We start from the raw sequence: 22,842 nt of genomic DNA on the forward strand, positions 1-22,842 counted from the left end.
ATGAGCTTTTATTAGTGGAGCAACAGGTAGCTGCAGCTTCATGGATCATCAGGAACAAACTAGAGAGACTTCAAATGATGGGCGGCGATGATGAGCTCCGCAGAGCTAGGGTAACCATTCTGTTGCACAACCTCCGAGAGGAAGTTAGGTGCTGTTTTAAGTATGTATAGACATCCCTGTAAAGGTTTCACACAAGTTGCTGGACTTCTAAGTTTCATGCTCAGAATATCTGAGGAGCTCGCCTGCCACGTGATTTAGAACGAGGGAAATATTTCACAAAGAACAGATAAAAACTTTCGGATTATCAGCTGGTACTCTGTTCCTCTCAGGCATGACAAACTGAGTTATATGTTGTTCTTATTCTGTAATAATTGAAACTCCAGCAACAAAAAAAAAAAAAAAAAGGAGATTTTAAGTTGTTGCTACAGACATGGTGACATCTCATTTCTGGTAAAAGAAGGCCAAGGTGACCGGGGATTAGCAGGCTTTGAGGTTCCAGAATGTGGCGTGACAAAGCACCATTTCTGTGATCAAACAGGATCATTTCCATGGTGAATGGCATTTAGTTGGTTATGCTAACCAACTAAAAGGTTCGGTTCACTGACTCCATTCTGCATTATTGGTTTGGAAATTATTTAGCATGTTGTATAAGTAGAGGTCAAAGTTAGTTCCTCCATTGTGCAGCTTCTTTTAAACATGCTTACACCACAGAGGATAAAACACCCTATTGGTGATTTTTCTAAATAGTCAGAAGCAACTTGTTTTCGCAGATGTATCAAAAGCTGCTGCATATATTTCTATATATGTGCATTTATGTACGGCCTGAGTCATGCTTCAGGAAAACTAGAAGAGTCCTCTCTATCAATGAAACTATAAACACAAAATACCATGGACCTACTTACCAACATCCGTGGTGCCCAGATCTGTTGATGCAGATTTGAGCGTTTGCTTCTTTCCCCGCGCTCCATGTTTGATCACTCCTTGGCCCTAAACACAGCAACAGATTAGGTGAGCTCAGGAATGCATGACAATTACGGCCCACACCACCAGATGGCAGCGTTGGCAACGAGTGACAGCTTTGTGGTGTCCAACGCTAGTCCTCAAGCAGCCGGTGTTCTGCATGATTTAGATCCTTCCCTGGTTCATTACCAGTACCTTCTGTATATTATAACACACTGAGAATGCGATCCATGTATGTCGAGCAGTAAGACGTCTAAAACATGCAGGACTCTGAGCCTTGAGAACTGAATGTTGGACATCCCTGCACATTAGTGAGGTGTAGAAAGGGATGAGGCTCATCACAGAGGGGAGGGCTGCTCAGAGATCATCAAGCACACTTTAAAAAGTGTTTGCCTTTAAAAAGGGAAATGTCCCTATTTGACAGTGAAGCACAAAGGTTTAGAGTGACTGTCAACTCAGCCCTCCACAAGTTATAAAAGCAGATATTCATCTATTTAACTTTGTCAGGCTTTTTATGGGAGGAATATATACTGAAGTGGACAAATCATAGCCTGAATGTGTCCCTGATGAAACAGAAGAACCTGGTTTTACCTTTTACTGAAATAATAATAAAAAATAAAAAAAAGCACACGCTAGACTAGAGAGTCTGGCCTTTACAAACCTGGTGGGAGTTATAGGAGGGCTGGCCATGCATGAGCGGAGGAGGACACAGGCTGTACTGGAGGGGCTGGCCCAACAAAGAGTATCGACCATCACCTGAAGAACATAAAACGCACGTCAAAACCGAAACCATCAACTTTAGATCTTTGTGTTTCTGTGTTCACTGAAAATGGAAGAAAATTGTTTTTTTTTAATTTCCTAAGGATATCTAAAGATTTAGGAATACTTAAAAAGTACATAAACCACAAAACAAGCTAAACTTTTCTGCAGGAGGATCTTTTTTTTTGTAAAGGTGCAAGAAAACAGACAACAGATTTTATTTTTTGTGCTGCTGTGGTGGACTAACTAAGGCTGATGCAACGCAGGGGTTTTTAGGTGTAAAAGTCATTTCCAAATCCTTGATTTATTTGTCAGTAAAGAGAGCGTGGCTCAGAATTTAGGTTAGAGGACAGACATGAGGTAAAGTCATGCAGGAGGTTTGACCCCGTGGCACGTTGCCAGTCGTTTCAGCACGCTAAGGTGGAGTGATATCACTGCTGGTGCGCGGCCAAAAGCCACCTGGTCAAATTTAGAAGGCATGCAGGGAAAGAGTGGGAGGGCTTTACGGTCACAGCTGGAACTCAGAGAGGAACAATAAATGATTTTATATGTATGAATGCTTATTAAAAAGTATGACATATTACTAACATATTACATTTTTATTGAGATCCTATGCCACCCTTATAAACACTAAACAAGCAACCCAGCACTAGCTTGCTTTATTTAAACTCTCCATTTAGGGTGAGACTGCGCTTTCAGAATATTGGACGGTACAAAGTCCAACATCACTGGTGGCTTTCAAAGGTAAAATTACATTTTCTTCACCCTTGTTCTCTGGACATTTTGTCCAGGAACATCAGGATCTGGTTTGACGCGGGTTTATTTATTTGAACCTTTCCGTGTACCTTGGGCTGGTCCTCCTGGCCGCTGAAACTGGGAGATGAGGGGCAGTGGGCCGAGGCCTGGACATACATTGTTGACGCTGCCAGAGGGAGACGGGGTGGGAGACTGAGTGGGAGAGGCGAGGGGACTCGTCAGCTGAGTGCTGGCCTAAATTAAGAAAGGGAAGGATTAAGACAATTTAGGTAATAGAGTGGGAAAAGTTTTAATTCAAAACATTTATGCACAAAAAGGAACATCTTGCACAGTAGCTTGCAGAGTAAAGAACTGTTAAAATTGACAATAAAGAAGTAAGAAAAAACAAAAAGGCTACTACAATAACATCAGTTCATTCCTCATCAAGGAGGCTTCCTGCTTTTGTTTACCTGTGGAGTGTTGTCAGGTTTGTAGAGGTCTCCTGGCTTGCTGGGCCTCTGCTCTATGCTGTAGTACTTGCACGGGTTCCACTGAACCAGAGGAGGGTTCTGGGAAGGCTGCGGTCCATTGGGGACGCTGAGCTGCATGACCATCACCCCGGGCCCCGGAGGAGCCACTCCTGGAGAAACACAGACAGCAGAAATAAAACGATGAGGCGGAGAGAAGCACTGACCCATCTGTGGGCGACAGAATAATGATTTGATTCAGCAAAAACGGAGCTTCAAACTATCCACTGAACACATTGCTTTCTTCGACATGTTAAAAGCAGCTGTAAAACATTAAATGCCTCCATTCTGCATTTAAAAGACATTCCTATATTATACAGTAGCTCTAAGTCAGCTAATATGTAGTTTATTTGAACAGAACTCTGTAAAAGCAGAAGTTGGTGGTTAAATATAAAAAAAGATGTATAAAATCAGACTTTATAAACATAAATAATACAAATTAAAACTCAAACATTTTTTTTTTTTTTTTTTACATCTGGACATCATTTTGCTAATGTTGCTCAGCAGGTTGTAGTTCTTCTCCCCCAAAACTAGAAACAAAATTTAATTTTTGCTCAATTACATTAAAGACCTGGTAAATTGCTTAACAGAAACTGTGAGATTAGCCAATCACATGGCGACACCTCACTGCATTTTGTCATCTAAACGTGGTGAAGAAAACTCGCTGATGCACTGTTACATCTGATCACTGCTGCACTTTATATTGTAACGCTGCCTTATTCCACCTGAAATCCTATTACACTGTCGTAAGCTGTATGTAACAAAATGTCGTTCTGTATGCACTCTGTACATACAAAATGACAAAGTTGTCTAAGTCTAAGTAAGTGAAGTTCAAATTGAACATCAGATTGGGGAAGAAGCATTAATTAAATGTCATTGAACACGGTTACTGGCGGGTCTAAGTATCTCAGGCCCAGTCCACATGTAGCAGGATATCTGGGGAAAAATTAGACATTTTTATGCAGTCATGCCTTTCAGCAACACACAGCGTCATACATCCCTTCAAACGAATGATCCTAAAAACTCTGGCCAAAGAGGAGATTTGTGAACGAGGCGGTTTTGAGCCTGCGTGTGACATGAAGACGGATTTTAATGTCCGCATCACGGTCTGCGATGAATATTGCTGCGCTGCGTCACACATGTGGGACCGTTGTTTATACACTTGGCCATACGGTGGAGTTTAAAATGAATTTCTTCAGAGAGGTGCTGATTTTTACATTGCTTCAGACACTTTTTAAAAAAAAATTTAAAAGCCCAGCTGCTGCACCAGCTCTCCGCCCCACTATGGAGGCACAATGCTGTTCAACGCCGCCATATTTGTATTGGTTTTATTAACTTTATATTCTAATATGGTGCTTAGAAGAAGCTCAACTTGTTTATTTGTCTACAAGATCGAACCTCTCGGGGCCGTGACTCCTTCCTAACAGAAGTCATGGTTGTTTTGAAGGACTGTGATTGGCCGACAAAACTTTTAGTTTTGCGGTTCACTGCCGCCTATGAATCTGCAGTATATAAAAAAAACGCTCAGTGGCGTATTTCTGTGGGTTGGTGTGGATGAAAACTTTTTCTAAATAACCTCCCGTGTGTATGGTATTATTTTTAAAAATGGTGTAGGGGAGATTCTGTGTTTTTTTTTTTTTAAACCCTGTGGACAAGGCTTCAGAAACTGCTGATCAAAAGGGATTTTCATGCGCAGTCATCACCTGAGTTTACAGAGAATGGTCCAAAAAGAGAAAATTTACAGTGTGCTACGGTAGCATGGACTGTAACACCCTGAGATGACAGGAAAGCAACAGCAGCTCAAATAACCACTTGTTTCAACTGATGTATGCAGAATAGCATCTGAAAGTGCAGCAGGGGCCTTTCTGCTAAGAACAGGAAACTTTGGCTTTTAATACGGACTCAACAAAATTGGAAAACTCCACATGTACTCCACATTACTCCAGACTTTTTAAATTGAGAAAGCTTCCTGGAGAGAAAGCGAAACGTCTTCAACTACGAAAAACAAGCCCAGTTGCTTCGTTGTTTTGTTTTTTACTTCTTTTTTTTGGAAAAATTGGAAAATAAAATCACTAGTCTGATTTCTGCTGAGACATTTAGAAATCCAGATCAGAATTTGTGGTTTGATGGGTGAATATTTTCAACTGAGTATTAACTGGGGATTGTTCAAATGCTAAAGCCTACATGAATATTGTTGCTGACCACAGCCACCAAATCTCAATACAGTAGAGAAGATTTGGGATGTGGGATCCAAATCATGGACATAAAGCAGAGAAATCATTAGAATTTTTAAATCTATGCCATATAAAAATCATTTTTAAAGACAAAGGGCACTAGAAAGATCAAAAGGCCAATGAGAGTATATTATGAAGATAGATTTATGTCAACAGCAGATCAGACATTCACAACTAGCAGTTTTGTATATAATTAATCAGAAAACAGACACTAGCTCTCTGACGTGTGAGACCATCAATAAAACTAGTAATGGTGAACTGGATGGAATAACATTAGATGAACTACATGTAGTCCTTAACAAGAGACCAAAGCAGAGTTACAAACTTGTGAAGAGAAAAACCAGATTAACCCTGCAAAGTGAGAGATAACGGAACAAAGGGCATGTCGTCGTTGACACAAACAGCGCAGGGTCAAGGACAGCATGTCACATGACATTAGTGTGACAATGCTTGGGGACATTTACTTCAGGTTCGACCAGCAGCAGAACAAAAAACTTGTTTTGTTTGTTTTCTTCCAACATTGCCTCTTTCAAGGACATTTATTTACGGCTTCACAGCACAAACCTGATGCACCTCTGAGTGAACTTTCCCCACAATACCTTTCACCCAATTTTACAGAACACTGACATCATTATAGTATCGTTTGATGGGTTGTGACTCGTCCTGAAACGATTCCCCGAATGATTTGAGTAACTCGATTAGTAAACTTCCTCGTTAAACTCGGTTTAACTATTCAGAGAACTGTGAATAGTTAAACCCGGCTGGGTAGTTATTTGAGCTGCTAGTTATTTGAGAAAGCAACAAAAAGTGTTCTAAGTGTGAGATAACTAAACTTAACAGAAGAGAAAAACCCAGACAAGTTTCTACAGCAAAACTGAAGTAGCTTTCCATTTTAGCACGCCCACGATGTTGCAACTCCTGAGCAGGAACCGTCTGCTCCAAATGCTGATTTATGCAATTAAGAAGTTTTATAGGTTCAAATAAAGATATTATCTTTAATAATCCAGAATGCAATACACAACTGGCACTTGATGCACTTTTTTCTTTGTGACCATTAACCCCCCAGAGGCTGCTAGCACTGAATTGATGTTAATTCCAGCAGAAAAGGCTGAGCTTTTGATTAAGGACATTTTTTAAGCTGTAGATGCAAATATTAGTACTACACCTTAAAAAAGCTAAAGTAGTTAAATGAAATATCTGCAGAATGTGGCAACATTTTTTGCTGATTACCTGATTTATTAACACAGTTTATAGGATAGTTGATTACTAAAACAATTGCTTGCTTAAACCCAAGTAAACATTTGTTGTAATTTTAGTCAATTACCATTTAGACCTCAGATCAGACATATATTCAGTCTATATGACATGTACAGATATATAGTACTGGCAAAAAACAGATTAGTGATTTTTGTGTCAAATATTCATTAAACTGTTATAGCGTTATTATTTGATTCTATATTTTTAATATCATCTCCATAGGTAAGAATAGTCAAACATAAAAAACATACTTAACTACTTATTGATGGGCGCTCTTACCTGAATATTGCTGTTGCAATGGTTGAGGGTTGCAGGGAGACGGTGACTGTGTGATCTGAAACTGCTCTGAGCTGGGAGGCTGCAGGTAACCTACTGATGGGCTGCAGCTCAAATCAGAATAAAAAGGTAAAAGTTACTTTAAATATATATCTAAAAAGAAAATATTAGTCTGCAGCAATCATCTCAATGCAGATAAAAGGTCAGCTTTTTCAAACAAGTTAACCTTAAAATGAAATTCACAATACGTAAAGTCAAATGGCAAATATGTCAAAGGCGTTCTTGTACCTTGTGCTATTTTGCTGTGTGGGTGTGATAACACTGTAGTAGACGGGCATGGGCCCCTGGACAGACTGGCTGACTGGCACCATGACCTGCTGCTGATACTGTTGCTGCACCACCTGCTGATTTTCATTTGCCACTGGTACCTAATGCAAACAAATGGGAAAAATGAGTGGGGAAAAAATAGTAGCTAAATTCAAATCAGTTTATATATTCGGCACCAATTCACAATACATGTCTCAAGGCATTTCACAATTAAAAAGGTATATTCAATCATACAGACAGATTCCAAGTGAAGCACATTAATTCCAGTTGATCCTGGTTATTAAACAACGCAGTCAAGTTCAGTTCGTTATCCAAACTGCTTAAAAAAATTCTATCAAAGCACAATGGCGTATTAAGGCCTTCATATTTGAGAAGGAACATTTTAAGTTATATTCTTGATTTAACAGGTAGCCAATGAAGGGAAGCTAAAAAAGGGGGGGAAATAATCTCTTGATTTTCATCAGAACTCTTGCTGCAGCGTTTCGGATCAGCTGAAGGCTTTGAATTGCATTCTGTGGTAGGGCTGGGCGATAAATCGATTTAATCGATTAATTCGAATTTACAATTCTTTAAGATTTCATTTTTGGAAAATCTGGATTTTATTTTGCCAATATACTCATTGGGTTTCCATGAAGAGAACAGCATATGATGCTGAATATATGTTTTGGCAAAATTATTGTCAAAATATTGTTAAGTGGAAACTTTTTTTTTACCATAATACGAGGTACTTCATTTACTTATTTACTTTTTTTTTTTAAACTTAGTTTGAAGTTCACAAGTGCAGTGAAGCCTGTTCTTAGCTCAATGTGTAATACCACTAGCAGCAAATGTTTTGTTATATTTTCATTGTTTATAATGGCACGGCTACCATCTTGTTTTACAAGCATGTTTCACAGCTTGTTTTTAGTTGCACTTTGAATTCAGGTCAATCCCTGACGAAATGCTTGACATAAGAGCAAGGTTTTAAAATGATTTCTTTAATTTCTTTTTATGAAACAAAACGGAGGAAAAAAATCGATTAATCGGATTTGGTATGAAAAAAATCGGAGATTTATTTTTTAATCCATATCGCCCAGCCCTATTCTGTGGACTTCCTGATAGTAAAGAATTACAACAGACCGGCCTTGCAGTAATAAACGCATGGTCTAGTTTTTCAGCGTCACTCCTGGACAGAATATTTCCAATTTGGGCAAAAGAAGGAAATCTTAGGAAACCAATTTAATATGAGATTTAATGGTTCTGGTTCACAAAGCTCAAAGGTAGACATACAATTATTGTTTAGGAATCAGCTTCAGATTTTAATTCTATTTTGTGAAGATATGCCACATCACATATTTAATCAAACCACATTAGATTCCTTAACCTTAATAACAGAGTTAGAATGAAGTAGAGCAACCTCATCTGGCTCAAACCATCCTGCAGTCAGTATGTCCGCTTGTTTTTAAAAAGTGACCTAAAAACAGACGGCTGAGAACAGCACAAACCTGATATGATGGCATCTGTGGGTATTGAACCATTATGCTTTGCATTTGGCCTCCGATACCCGTCCTTTGGGAATTGAGCAGACCAGGATTTGGAGGCTGCTGCACCCCCATCATGTTCTGATAGCTTGGCTGCTGGCTAGGCATCATGGTCTGGAGACCTGATGAGAGCACAACACAAAAGAGATCAAACAGACGGAGGTTTTAGAAAACGCTTAATGTTATTTCATATGCGCGAAAATCATTTGTTTCATGCCAGTTTAAATTAAACAATTCTCATTTGACCAAGTATGTATTAGGAATAAATCGATTTTAAAAAGGCAATAGCTTTAGATGTCCACAATTAAAATCCAAAGAGCAGTTATGGTTTGATGCAAGATCTTACTGACCTTAGTGTTCATTGGCAGCCTTCCATTTTAACTCAAAGTCCATTTCAGCTGTCAACAATGTTTATCACTCACTGTATTAACACAGCCCACCTTCGCAAACCCCTAAATTAACGAGTCCAAAAGCTGCAGCTCCCACTATTTTCCTTGAAAGACACAGAGCTTTTTTATATCGACCTGTGCCAAATTTACTTGGCTGAATAATGCAGGGAAAAGGTTGTTTAAACCAAACCTTTCACCTGGTAAACTAAGTAGGTCTGAGTCAGCATCAGCAAAAGCACGACTTGAAAAAGAAAATCTATTCTTGTATTTATGGGTCTCAAGTAGATAATTGTGTCAATATCCTAGAATTAAAGCTTCATCAAAGTAAAAGTGATCATATTAAATATTACTAATAGCGACAAAAACTGTATTTACCCATCTAGAATAGACAACCTCTGTAGTTAAATGAGGGCCTGATCATACCAGCTGCAATAATCGGCATCAGGAACCCCAGAGGAAACAACTCATACCTGTGGGACAAAATGATCTGTCCCCGTCAGGAAAAGAGAACAGAAAGAACAGCAGAAATTGCAGCGTCTGGAACGTTATGGATGGGTGGGCTGTAATACTGATATAACGTAATGAGTTATTTTTATTGCACTTCAAAACCACCGGGTCTCCAAGCATTTAATGGCTTTGATTTTGGTAGCTTTAGTGGACTGTGACTTGGTTTCGGCCTATTCTTAATTGACTCTGATCGTTATCGGGCACAAAAGGCTGGTAGGGACATCCCATATGAAGACATATAGTTGGTAACAGTGCAGCGCGTGAGATTGTGCTGACCTGACTGCTGATTGGGCGGAGGCATGGGTTGTGTGCGTTGGGCTTGGTAAGACACCTGGTGGGATATAGGTTGGGACACACGGTACTGCTGGCCTGAACTGGGGTACTGACCAGGTGGGTAGTACGACACCTGGATCTGAAACAACAACAACAACAGGCTGAGTTAGGAACACAGAGCATTTAATGTGAGGGGTTTATTTTTAAATAAATCCCACTTCTTTATTTGGTTTTTAACACTATAAATGGTTTCCTAAACCATAGTGGGAACCTACAATTTTACAACATTTATATATTATTGGGAATTCTAAATTTAATTCTACATAACCAAGACAAACTGAGTTGAGCAAGCACTATAGTGAAACCCATCATCAATATTATGATTCTCATCAAACCTGGGATATTAGATTTCAGCCACATGGGAGTCAACATAAATTAGCTTTGAGATGAAGCAAAATAATTAATTGCTGCTGGCCACATTGGGCAGAGGTAGAGGGACAAGAGCATAACAACTGGGGTTGGGTTTCTATTCAACTCATAAAAACACGAGGCACGCTAAAAACAAACCAACCTTAAGCTGTTTCATGTCATTCAGATATAAAGTCAAGATCACCGTCTTTATAACCACAAATTGTAAAATGGCAGGTAGAGCCCAGAGCCAGCAAACATGTAAAACTGAAATAACATTATTTAGTTGGCTGTAAATAGCAGGTTGTCTGAATCAGTTACTGAAACGAGGTTGTTTATTTCACAGATTTATATATATAAAAAAAAAAAGTGAGGTAGATATGGTGATGTAATACATGAAAGGCCTGTCATTAAAGGCAGAACCTGCCATTCACTGAGGAAAAGCACTGATAACTGATAATCACAGTAAATTAATAACCATCTGTACTTATAAACTGATCCCAGCCAGTAAATTACAGTCATACCTATTGAAGTACCAACATTTATAATATCCTTGTCCTTTTCGCCAATCACACAAATTTGCTTTCTTTCATAATAACCTCAGCTGTGACTCATCAAACATGTAAGCCGGGGGTGTGGGGGACGACAAGAAATACCCTCTCTACGTTACTTACTGGATGAAAAACATTATCGGTACATGCCAAAAACTATTCATCTTCTCTAAACATGTAATGCACAGATGTCTATACATGCAACAGGTCTCTCAATTAACTGAGAATATAAAAAAAGGTTTAACAATAATCATAACACTGCAAGACCAAATAACTATAAAACACATTACAATCACACAGTAGTGGGTTAATATCATTGCCTGCGTACTATAAATAATGTTAAAATAACGACATTAGCAGCCACACTTAATCAGATCATCTTCCACTGAAAGTTTAAAGATGAACTTGAATCTATGTGCGACTCCTGTATTAAAAAGTCTGTTAAAAACCAACATACCTGTTGAGGTGGAGGGGGCTGGATGTAGCCTTGCGGAGGGGGTGCAGCCTGTATGACAGGCTGGGAGGGGGGTGGCGGTGGAGGCGGAGGATGAGGGTGTCCAGTAGGAGGCTGGTAGCCAGATGGAGGAGGCAAAGGCTGACCTGTCGTCATGATGTAGCCAGGCTGAGGTGGGGGATGCTGCGACAGCACAGTGGGCGGGGGCTGATACATAGGGGGGGGCTCAGGGTTCTCACTGGAGCCCTGCCGACTCAGAGTCATCTGGGTGAACTGCGGCGGTAGCTCATCTCCCTGGGAAGAACGGGAAAGATTGGAGTAACGGGGTTTCTATTAATGGCAAATAAAACTACGTCAGAATATCAAGTTAATTTGGAGCTGATCTGCAGAGCAGCACGTTCCAAACTGACAAAGATCACAAGACTCATATTTGAAGAACATTTAAGTCCAAATAGTGCATTTTTTGGGGGAGAAACCATCTTTTCAGGAAATACTATCTTCAAAACATGTATGCACATTTTGTTTACTAAATGGCACTTTAATAAAAAAACAACTACCCAACAGAAAATTGCCCAAAGGTTTACTTTAGGCATTATATGGTTAATTGATTGAATCCATTGTATTTTGTTGTAAGTAAAAACCTTTACCGGTCCATGATATGAGTTCTAGGCATAGGCATTTATTCTCAGCTGTCTTGTTTTTAGTGACATATGGTTGTAATGCATTGCTACCACAAGGTATCGATTTGTTTGCCAACCACCATGAAGCAGAAGGAGAACAGAGTGCCGAGCAGATGCTCCGACACCAACAACAAAACAGAAAGAGTGCAAGTTAAGGACCGGAGTCGACAAGATATTCTGTGTGGAGGTATAAAGAGTTGGGTAATGTCGGGTGAAGTTAGGACATCATAAGTCTCGACAATCCACGGTCATTCGGGAGGTTCAGCTGAACCTTTATTCACTGATCAAAAATCAATAACTTTGTTCCAGACAAAGGAATTGCATTACTTCCTTTTAAAAGCCTTTGTCCAATTAATTTGTGTCCACTTTTGTTACAAAGTTTTATCCTTTTGAGTAAAATTGATTACAATTTGTCTGTGTGTGTGTGTGTGTAGTATGAAAAGAAAAAACATGGAGGTTTAAAGCTACAAAGAGAGAACTTTTTTTCAACAGCTGTTAAATACCCATCTGTCAGTAGAAGCAAAAAAAAAAAAAAAAAAAAAGCAGAATTTGAGCATTTTTAGTACAACCTCCCTTAATGTTTGAAGATGTCAGTCTTGACTGAAGTAATAAAAGAAATGAAGTTCTAAGAGGCATCAGTACCATTGTGTACTGCTGGGGAGGAGAAACTGGCAGGAGAACCTGGGGGCAGGAAGGGCTGGAGTAGGAGACAGGCTGAGAGGGCTGCAGAGACGCCACCGGCTAGACGCACCAGAGAGCAAGTATAGAGGTAGAGCATAAAGAAAGTGAAGTAAGGCAGCAGAGAGAGATGAAAAGAAGGAAGAAAGAATTATGACAGGAAAAATGAGGGTTAGAACACAATGGTAAAGTTTTAATGAGCAGAAATGAGAGAAATGGAAACTGAAGTCGTTTTTCTCTTCGTATATGCAAATGCAACCTGCATTAAAATGAATTGCTTTAACTACTGAGAGGAAAAAAGAAGAACGGAAAGGAAATGTCTGCTCTCAGAATAAGTTAAATCTAACAAATTGCATCTAATCAAAATTCAGCACTTGTCTCAGGATCAAAACCACGTTGTTACGCTAACGCTACACTACCAATGTTTGACTCAAAAAATATTCCAATCTGGCCCTCTACAACTTTGTATGAACTCAAATTCTTCGTTTTTTTTTTTTTTTACTTTAAGAGATTCTTACCTGAGCCATCATGTGGTTCCCCATAGGGTGCTGCTGTGGGGTGGGCAGCAGGGCAGTCTGAGGCGGGCCCTGGACCTGCGGCTGCTGTGGAGGTTGAGATGGGCAGGGTAGGAGGCTACGGCTGGACTGGGACACTGAGGGTGGAGGACAAACATCAGGACTCACTAAGGGCAAGCCTAGGAAGGAACAGGGAGATAAAAACACCACATCTGCAGTACTTTATTTTCCACAATATGTAAGCAACAATATCTTCACCAACTGAGTCACAATGCTACAAACTGCAGCTTGCTCAACTGCACAATACCCTGAGAGCAACGTTGTGTTTGTCCAACGTCTGAGGAACAAAATCTAGCGGCCCCTTGTAAGACCTTAATATATTTTTCCAACACCTTATATAAGATATGCTAGTACAAGATGAAAAAGGGAACAGAAATCTAAAATCAAAAACACATTTTATTATTTAACATTTATACAAGCAACGACTGCCGTTAGCCCTGACTGATTCAGATATAAGTTAACGATCAGATCTTCTAAAAGCTTTACACCACACAAGGGGGATGTCAACAACACCATCAGCAGGTCTACCGAGAACTACGCAAAATCCCAAATACATTAAGCCAACCGCACTATGTCAGCATTCAGAAATTAACTTGGTTCAGATTCAGCTTTTTGTGGAGCTTTTTAGGCAACAAAACATGCCATGTGGTCAACAGATCAATATTAACCCTGACAGACTAATGCTTTTCTTTAATGTGAAGTTAAACAAGGATTTGTTTAAAACTGTAAAAAAAAAAAAAAAAAAAAAAAACATACTACTTGGCATTGCCTTAGATATCTGTTTAAGTATTAAAAATAACCCAACAGCAGAGTCAGCTTCCAACATTGCCGTTTATAGAACACGTAACGTCAGAAACTGGAAGACGTCCAGATAATAAGTGGTGCTTTAATGGAGTCCTGCCAGGGTACAGGATTTTCTTCAGTGTATCTCAGGACATCTGCACAAGCAGCTCCCAAAACAATTAAAATAAAATGTGTCTCAGATCACCTCTAATGGTGGCCTGAGCCAACCGGTCCTCAATTCATTTTGACTAATTTGAAATATATGTAGCTTTTTAGTTTGGGTCATGTGCAAATCATATCTAAAGGACCAGAAAATGTGACATCCATACTGTCATGGTACGTTGTGGCTGTCATGTTGCTTTGCTTTTGAGCTTCTTGACACTCAACTGCTCAAAAACGTTAAAGGAACACTTTGAAAAAAGAACAGATCTCAATCGGGAACACAAAGAAAATTGTGCTTGAAGGGTGCAACATCATTTGATTAAAAACTGAAAAATCATCAACCGGCAGACGGCTGAAGGCAGAGAATGTGAAACCTATGTGGCAGACTAGTCACATTTGATGACTTATCACTGCAGCAACTGAGAATGGTGCTCAGTAGCTTCAATGGTCTCTATGAGCTTGTATGCATGCCTGACCATGTCTATCAATTCCTGCATACTCTTGTTAAATGAGGTCCAGGTATTTTTATGCACCAGGAGGAACCAGGGCCGGCTCCACCAAAGAAGAGTAACAATGGGTCTAAGGATTTCATCCCAATACCTAATGCCAGCCTTGATGCCACTGATTATGCTGTAGAGATCTGTGTGTCCCTTCATGAACATGCCTCAGCAGACCAACACTGACCTACTGCCAAGCTGATCATGGCGAACAATGTTGCAGGCAGCATAATGTTCACCACTGCTTCTCCAGGACCTTTCACGTCTGTAACATGAGCTCAGAGTGAACCTGCTCTCATCTGTCATAAGAACAGGGCACAAGTGGCAAACCTGCCGATTCCAGTGTTCTCTGGAATATACCAGCCGAGCAACATTGTGTAAGGCAGAGAGCACAGGGTCGAGCTCTCCTAGAGTAACTGCCTGTCTCCTGGAATCTCCTCCATGCTCTTGAGACTGTGCTGGGACAAAAACAGGAAGGAAAAATGTCTGTGGCCTCCTCTTGGTTGCCCCTTTGGTGCTCCTGTTGGTAATTTAACCAACACCAAAACCACTGAAGCGGATTAAAAACACCCTCTACAACTGAAGTGACCAGATAAATGTTGCGCAAGTTTACCTTAATAATATACTCTGATTAAAAATAGGTCCTTTAATTTTTTTGAGCAGTGTAACTTGAGCTATAGAGTGCTTTGAAGTCTTAAAACCCAAGAGATTCCAGACTGCTTCTGTAACATGTTTTGCTGCCACTCAGGATAGAAATTCCTGTGTGAAAATGGACCATAAGACTCTCTTGATGTCTGTGGTGCTAAAATGGTCAAATAGCTAGGCCCTTATATTGCAAAAGCTTATAATGACAAAAAAAATTACGTTTCACACCAAATGTCATGCTTTTGGTACATTTTCAGCAGACAAGGTCTGGCTTCACGTCATTTACTTTCTGGAAGGTTCAACGAGTTTTGACAGATGGTTAAGACCTTCAGGAGTCTGCATGGTTGCTTTTGCTCATGTAGGCAAAACTGTGGAAGCAAGTTTATTTTCATACTATTTTGGGCCAAGTTGTACCACCGGACTTTGTTTAACTTATTGTTCAAACACAAAGATTGTAGGTTATCCTTTACTCAGTCGTGAGGCTTTAATGGGCATCTTTTGCTCTACAAAAAGTACAAAACACACATTTATACGGAAAGGTTGCCATATATGAGACGATAACACATTGCAAGAAGCCATTTTTGATGGCATCTGGGAATCTCACTATAGCCAGAGTTGACCGGCACCTATTAAGGCACCTTTATTAAATTACTTTTAATATAGAAAGTTATGTCACCCTTCTTAGTCAAAATGAGATTTACTGAATCGATACAGTGTGTTTTTCTTTCCTTCAGTCCTTACCAGAGCGAGAGCCTTTGCAGCTTCCCTGTGATCCTTTGTTGCTGCCAAGGCTGTCCCCCCTGGTGAGGATGGAGATGCCAGAGAAGCTGCTGGCCTTGGTCACGGGTGGCCGAAGGGTGCGGTTAGAACTGTCCGAGTCGGTACTGCTCCAGGGCCGTGGGTCCAGGCACTTCATATCACTGTCTGTGCTGCTTTGACGACTGCTCGATGCCCGGCTCGAGCTCTCACGGTTCCCTCTAAAAGACAACAGAACAGGGAGGATGTAGACATTACAATGACAATGAATAGTAAAAACATGAAGAGTTTGAATCAGAAAATGGGGTAAAGTTATCAAGTGTGAGAAGTTAGTTATAATAATAATAGGCAGTCAGAGGAGAAGAGTCCGAATGTACAGTTGCATCTAAAATTATTCAACCCCCGCTAAATATTAGGCTTTTGACAAATTATACAAACTAAATCTCTAAGGTTTTCTATGAAGTTCGAGTCAGCTTGAATTGATGGTAACTAGTAACTAGGATTTTTCTTTTTCAAGCCAAGCCTTGGTGGACTTTGAGATGTGCTAGGAATCACTGCCCCCCCCAGAGGGTCCAATGATGACCAAGCTTCAGCTTCGCTCCAGGCGTAACAATTTCTGCCGATTTTTAAATGAATCCATCCTGCTCTCCCTACGCTGCTCGTGTCCAGAGCCAGAGGAAGCAAAACAGCTCCAGGAGTATGACTGAGAATGACTGAGACACTTCTATGCTCCACTGTTGGCAAGGTGTTGTTTTCAACTTATACTTCATTCTTCCTCCTTCAGACGTACCACAGACTCATCGGGATGAAAAGTTAAGAAGTTTGGTTCATCCCAACTATGAATAGAACCCCAAACCTTTTCAGCTTACATATATAGTTGTAAGGAAATTGGAGTAATTTCTTGCACTTTTAGGTCAGTAGAGGTGTACATGTTGGAGTTCAGGCATGGAGACTTTCAGCCTTTTGCTCCTTACTCTAGAAAACTCAACCTAGTGGCTGCTGCCACCAAGTCCTGCTGTCAGTGGTGGGTGTCTGAGCCCCTGCTTCCTCGGGAATCTGGTGGCAGCCATCGACAACCTTCTTGGTCTTCCACATCCAGTTTGCGTAGCAACTGTTCGTTTAACTTTAAGCTTGCAAATTGTGCATCTAACCATATCTCTAGGAACATTTAGTGACTTTGCAAGTTTTTGTGTCATTTGATACCTTCAATAAACTTTTTATTTGACAATTCTTAGGCCATTTCTAGCATTCAGTCAAGGTTTTATATCTCAAGCACACCTGGAGCACCTAATGAAGCTCGTGATTGTGTGACTCAAGTGTGCCTGAGACTTTGCCTGATTATCAAATGTGTGCTCCTGTGAAGAACTCTATTTGAGGGTTGAATAATTTTGAGACTGCAGTAGTTACTGAAAGTAGATTTTAGTGTTGAATTACAATAAAATTACAAGGATTATACGGAATCCTTGTTATATTTTTAAGTTTTTTTAAGCTACACTCGTCAAATGTGTGCGTAATGTCTTTATTGCAAACACCTGAAGAATTCTGGCATTTGCCAATAAAACTAATTTGCAGGTGTTGAAGAATACACACAACTGCATATAGCTTAAAAGGAGAGATGTACTATCTATAAAAAGGAGGATGCGCTTGTTGGAGTATTTGAAACAGAGGGGTGTAGGTGGAGGTAGACACAACAAAGAAAGAAAGAACGAGAAGAAGAGCAGAGTAAGGGCGTCAGCAGCTAGGAAGGATAAACTTTGACAAGACTGAAATAGAACATTCAACAAAGATGCATATTGGCTGGTTTTGTTTAACCAAAGTACAGAAACAGGCAACATACCAAAAGCAAATTATTTTTAGTTTTCAAGTACACAACCACACACACATTCCCACAAACAAACCCACTCATGGGTAGAACATGCATGCGGGGGAAAAAAGATGCTTAAACATCAACCAGGTGTTAAGGGAAATACTCCAATGACAAGATGAGACAGTTCCATGATTTCAACTCACAACATAGCAAACCATGTAAGACACAGTTTATATCAACAATCTAATGAATGAACACCATCAAAAGGTGCTAAACATAAAAAGTAAAAAAAAAAAAAAAGCCCCTGGATGTAGAAATGAAAAACAAATCAACTTTTTACGTAACACTAAATTCACAAATACAAAGATGTTAAAGAGCATCAACATTCAGACACACACACACCACCTACAACATGATCACTAAGTATCTTCGCTCAGTGCCAAGGGTCCTGAGGATCCACTGCCCTGCATGTTTAAGGCGTTTCCCTGCCTCCACACACCTAACCTAAATAAATGGGTGATTTTTAACAAGGCTATGCAGCTTTTGATGGCTGCTGAGGAAGTCATGCAATCGTTTGATTCAGGTGTTTTGTGTAGCAGAGACAAATAAAACCTGTAGGACAGTGGATCCTGAGGACCAGGTCTGAACACCCCTGCCAGCTTATTATGATGTGAAGCTGTTATGCCAGTAATACATGTGAAACCTGGACTCTACAGCATCTTGCCCCATCAAAACAATATTTTAACTGCCAACACCTGTCATCTTATTATATCATGCCATCTTAAAACTGGAAGAAAGTTATGAGGGGGTATTGTCTATATAGATGTAAAATTTTTTAAATAACTTAACAAAAAGCAACTGTGTTTATGGCAGAACTGAAAAACAGGGACCTGATGCTGGCTCTAAAGCACTACTGAACAGCACGTGTTGTTTAATGTGGCTCATGAATATTTCAGACAGACTAATTAATGAAGGAACTATTTTAAGGCCATTCTCTGCACAGTCTCTTAAGGAAGGGTGGATGCAGTGACGCCGTCTGAGCCGGCTGACACACGCTTGTTTGCCTCTGAAGACGAAGATGATGCCAGGATTAGCTAAAGACGAGCGAGCAGAAGGGATTCTGCCATTGATCAGATGACATTTCCTCTCTACTGGTTTCTCACACCAGCAACGCTTTCACATACAAACGGAACAGCAAGAAAGAACGGCTGTGGCCAAACGCATGTTCTTCTATAGTTACTGTACTTTCACAGACGTTAAATTAAGCGGAGCCATTCTGTGACTTTAAGGCTCTTTTAGGCTAAGCATAGATGCTGTAAAAGCATCTTATTATATAGAAAATATGCTAAAAGCTAAAATTCCTCAGGTACTAAAACTAAGTTAAACGTACTACTATTAAACACTGCTTACCAACTATTGTTGCACTGCTGTAGTTTTCAGACACAACTGGTTTATATGTACCTTATTTATATGTAGGTCTAGCTGATACTACCACAGGAGACAAGCGTGACCATCATGGGATCCTACACTGGTTTACCAATTTAGAGTGGTTGTGTTGTTATGTTTGAATTTCCCTCCATAGGGATCAATAAAAAGCATCAAAAATGCCTTAAAAATTCATAACAAATTAAGGCGTTCTGATCAAATGCAAGAAGAAACACTCTAATAAATATCTATCTATGATAAATATCTTACACACTACACCGGATCAATGTTAAATGTTATTGCAAGTCAACTGTTACAATAAATGTTTACTACAATTCTTGTACTCATAATACAAGTAGTTTCTAATTTTTCAAGTAATCTTGAATTAATCAGTAAATTATTTAGATGCAAATGTATTATCATTAAAAGTAAAAACATCCCTGCAGACCTGGGTTTCCCCAGACTGACACTTTTAATCTATTTGGTTTAGATGATGGGAAAGCCATCAGCTGCGGCAGCTGCTGATAGTTGCTGATAGCTGGAAAACGGTTGCGGTCTGTGAAGCTTCAAAGGTCTGCGATGATGGCTACCAACTGATGCTTGGGAGTAAAAAAAAAAAATTAACAATGTGATAGTTTTAGATTACACAACAGTACTCTAAAGATGTGTTGTTCACCTTTAGGTCCCAAATAGGAGAATTTTTACCCCTCTGGGTCTAAAAGAACCAATAGCAAAATGAGCTAAACTTTCTGGACCATCTCAGACACAAGTGGCAACAATTACAATTAATATTTGACAAACTGGGAAAAATTTTTAACACTGTAAGAAACTTATTGTGAATACACTGTAATATACCTACAACGTATGCTTAACTTAGAGGAATGGAGCAAGAGAAACAAGCTGATCAAAGCAAAAATTAGGGCTGCAACAACGAATCAATAAAATAAAAACATCAACAATTAGAAGCGTTGGCAACAAATTTCATCATTGATTCATTGTGTCACGTAATTAATGCATCATTCGCCATGTCTCTGAGCCGTTTACCTCACCTTCAGGGAGTCGTCAATGTGGACTGGCTGCAGCGATGGCAGAACGGAGGCGGTATTTTCAAATACTGTTTTTTTTTTGTAGTAAATTCTAGAAATGACGACAGAGAATGCGTCTCGTCCTAAGTCAACAAAAGGTAGGGAGCACGTCACGCTTCACAAAACCAAATAATCAGTAACGTGCGAGATCTGACATGGCACGAGAGCTCCACAGTGACACAGGACCTGAAACAACATGGAGTCAATGTTGAGGGCGACGGAAGCTCAACAGCAGGGTAAGTCACTATATTTTATGTTTGTTCTGTTTTAAAGTTAGAAAATCCCGACAGCTCTTGGCTCACAGGCTGTGAGCGTAGTCCTGCGCAGCCAAAGTCGTGCTCCAGGATGCTGCCTTAACCTCAGTCTGGTAGCTCGTCTAACGCAGCTGTTAGCTTGTTAGCTGGTTAATGGCAGGAGCTTGTTTACATGCAGCATTCCCTGATCGGGTTGAAATGGGTTCGGATTAAAAAAGGAATAAAGTATTCCTGAAGCACCGTTTATATGGCCTCATAATCAAATAATCTGACAATGACGTGCGTTTACTTGCACCAAGCTTCATTCAAAGCAGAAACTCTGACATTAGCAGAGTTGTTGGATTTCCATAAAACAATCATAGACGTTTTGTACTTCCTCATGCGGAAAATAAACAAACAAATGCGGAGGTGAGTTGGTTCTGACTGTTCTGAGCGCATAGAATGGACCTTCTGAGATGGTGGAGAACTCCTGCTGTTGACAGAGCGGGAGGAAATGATGATCATCCCATAATGTTCTGTGCGCACAGCGCTGTAGCCCCATCCTCCACACACATGCGCAGTAAGTTCACGAGATATTCTGAACAAGCGTTTCGAAAGACGCTGATCATAAGATCTGATATGGATCATAAACCAACCCTCTCAATCAGAATACAATTTAATTCTGATGGTAATTTGTTAATTAAGCTTTAAGTTTTAATTTGCTGACAAAGTCTGAGTGAAGGTACTGTATGGGAGCGAGGAGCAGGGCTCTAAAATAACTTTTCAAGAGTTGTTATTATGTAACCATAATGAAATTTTGGTTAGACACTCAGAATGATATGACAAATTTAAAAACGCTTACAGGAAAAAAGAGAAATAAGCATCCCTAAAGGACAGCCTTAAAAATGTAAAACCCTCAGAAGAAATATCTGACATTCTTTTTGACTCTTTTTACAACTTATAGAATAAACGTCCTTGGAAGAGAAATATGTAGAAGAACAAATGTAGCATGTTGTATATAAATAAAATACAGCTTGTGCTGAAACAGTGTGAAATGAGCTGGAGGTTTATTTGATTGTCAGAAGTGATGTGTTTTAGCTTATAGCAAGAATAGCACTTTGTTTCAGCTGCTGGCTGTTTTTAAGTGATTTATAAATAAAGATGGTATGGCGTTTCTGCACTAGTTTCATTGTTATGTCCGATTTCTTTTCCTAGGTGCACTAGAACAAGGGTGAGGTTCAACCAAACCGCATTTGACACCAGTTTTACTGCTTCACATTTGTTGACCTACAATGCAATAAACATAAACGTCTTTATTTGAATCAAAACTATTGCTTACCTAATATTAGTGTAACAGCACACCCAGGTAGCAACTTGTTTTTTGTGAGCCTATTAACTCTGTCAGTCCTTTTATTTCTAACAGTCCTTTTTTTCTGTACTTTGGTAATATGTTTTGCTCGATTCATCGATTAATCATGAAAACATTACAATTATTCGATTATTAGAATAATCATTAGTTGCAGCTCTAGCAAAATAAAAAAAAATTATAATATATATATAAACGCATTAAAAAATATACTATGAACAGTTGTGTGCATGATTGGACCTTCAGCTATTGCCATGGCTATGAATACTAACATGGGATGGATCTGATATGCTTATACAACAATGAAACAGCATCTCTGTAGACAATGCCCATGGTGAAGAAGACATTATCATGCAGTTTATACACTGTTAATCAAAAATAATCTCGTTTTGTTCATTGAGTCAATTCAATTCAGATGGTATGGGACTGAAAATTGTAAAAAGAAATCTAAGGTTTCACCATTTGTCACTTCATGGAATAAAACACATCGACATTTTCATAGAACATCAAAAACACGGAAAAAAAATAATGTACGTTTTACTGTAGGAAAAAAATAACTATTGTACTGGGTTTATGGTTATTACTTTAAGTTCAGAGGCACCATCAAATGAATTAGCAGATTTTTCTGAATTATTATGCATTAGGTGACATGTTAAAACTTACACGAGTAAATCAACCACAAAACAAGCAGATCACTGTGAAATTGATGTAGATTACTTTCCATTAAACTGTAGCTGATGGTGGAAGGGTGGATGGGTGAGTAGATCAATTTCCAGTGAAACTACAAAGCAGCCATGCATCCACGGTGCAATGCTAGGGTAGCCATTTATCAGCCCATTACGCCAAGCAAAGATACTAATAACCACACGTCACCAATGTCATCACCAAACCACTTTCAAAAAAAATGGGCATGGCAACACACTAGTGAGTCAGCAGCTCCCCAATACCTAAAGATCTGCCTCCTCTTTTGAGA

The 22,842-nt window shown here is 39.5% G+C and overlaps 1 protein-coding gene across 19 annotated transcripts in view; it reads right to left on the reverse strand.

The window, feature by feature from the left end:
• LOC105930893 (R3H domain-containing protein 2) overlaps nucleotides 1–22,842 on the reverse strand; it is a 72,478-nt gene that overhangs the window by 1,786 nt on the left and 47,850 nt on the right. For 7 of the 19 annotated variants that reach the window (XM_036151317.1, XM_036151316.1, XM_036151325.1 and 4 more), the window contains 12 exons: nucleotides 15,939–16,174; nucleotides 13,054–13,262; nucleotides 12,500–12,598; nucleotides 11,181–11,471; nucleotides 9,768–9,903; nucleotides 8,560–8,717; nucleotides 7,037–7,176; nucleotides 6,752–6,858; nucleotides 2,925–3,094; nucleotides 2,565–2,709; nucleotides 1,622–1,716; nucleotides 903–987 (listed from right to left, as the gene is read on the reverse strand). In XM_036151317.1, coding sequence (XP_036007210.1) covers nucleotides 903–987; nucleotides 1,622–1,716; nucleotides 2,565–2,709; nucleotides 2,925–3,094; nucleotides 6,752–6,858; nucleotides 7,037–7,176; nucleotides 8,560–8,717; nucleotides 9,768–9,903; nucleotides 11,181–11,471; nucleotides 12,500–12,598; nucleotides 13,054–13,262; nucleotides 15,939–16,174 — 1,871 coding nt within the window. The remainder of the gene's footprint in view (nucleotides 1–902; nucleotides 988–1,621; nucleotides 1,717–2,564; nucleotides 2,710–2,924; nucleotides 3,095–6,751; nucleotides 6,859–7,036; nucleotides 7,177–8,559; nucleotides 8,718–9,767; nucleotides 9,904–11,180; nucleotides 11,472–12,499; nucleotides 12,599–13,053; nucleotides 13,263–15,938; nucleotides 16,175–22,842) is intronic. The other 12 variants (XM_036151330.1, XM_036151324.1, XM_036151328.1 and 9 more) reach the window with 6 other exon arrangements.

Source organism: Fundulus heteroclitus, chromosome 20 (assembly GCF_011125445.2).
Source record: "Fundulus heteroclitus isolate FHET01 chromosome 20, MU-UCD_Fhet_4.1, whole genome shotgun sequence".
NCBI lineage: Eukaryota > Metazoa > Chordata > Actinopteri > Cyprinodontiformes > Fundulidae > Fundulus > Fundulus heteroclitus.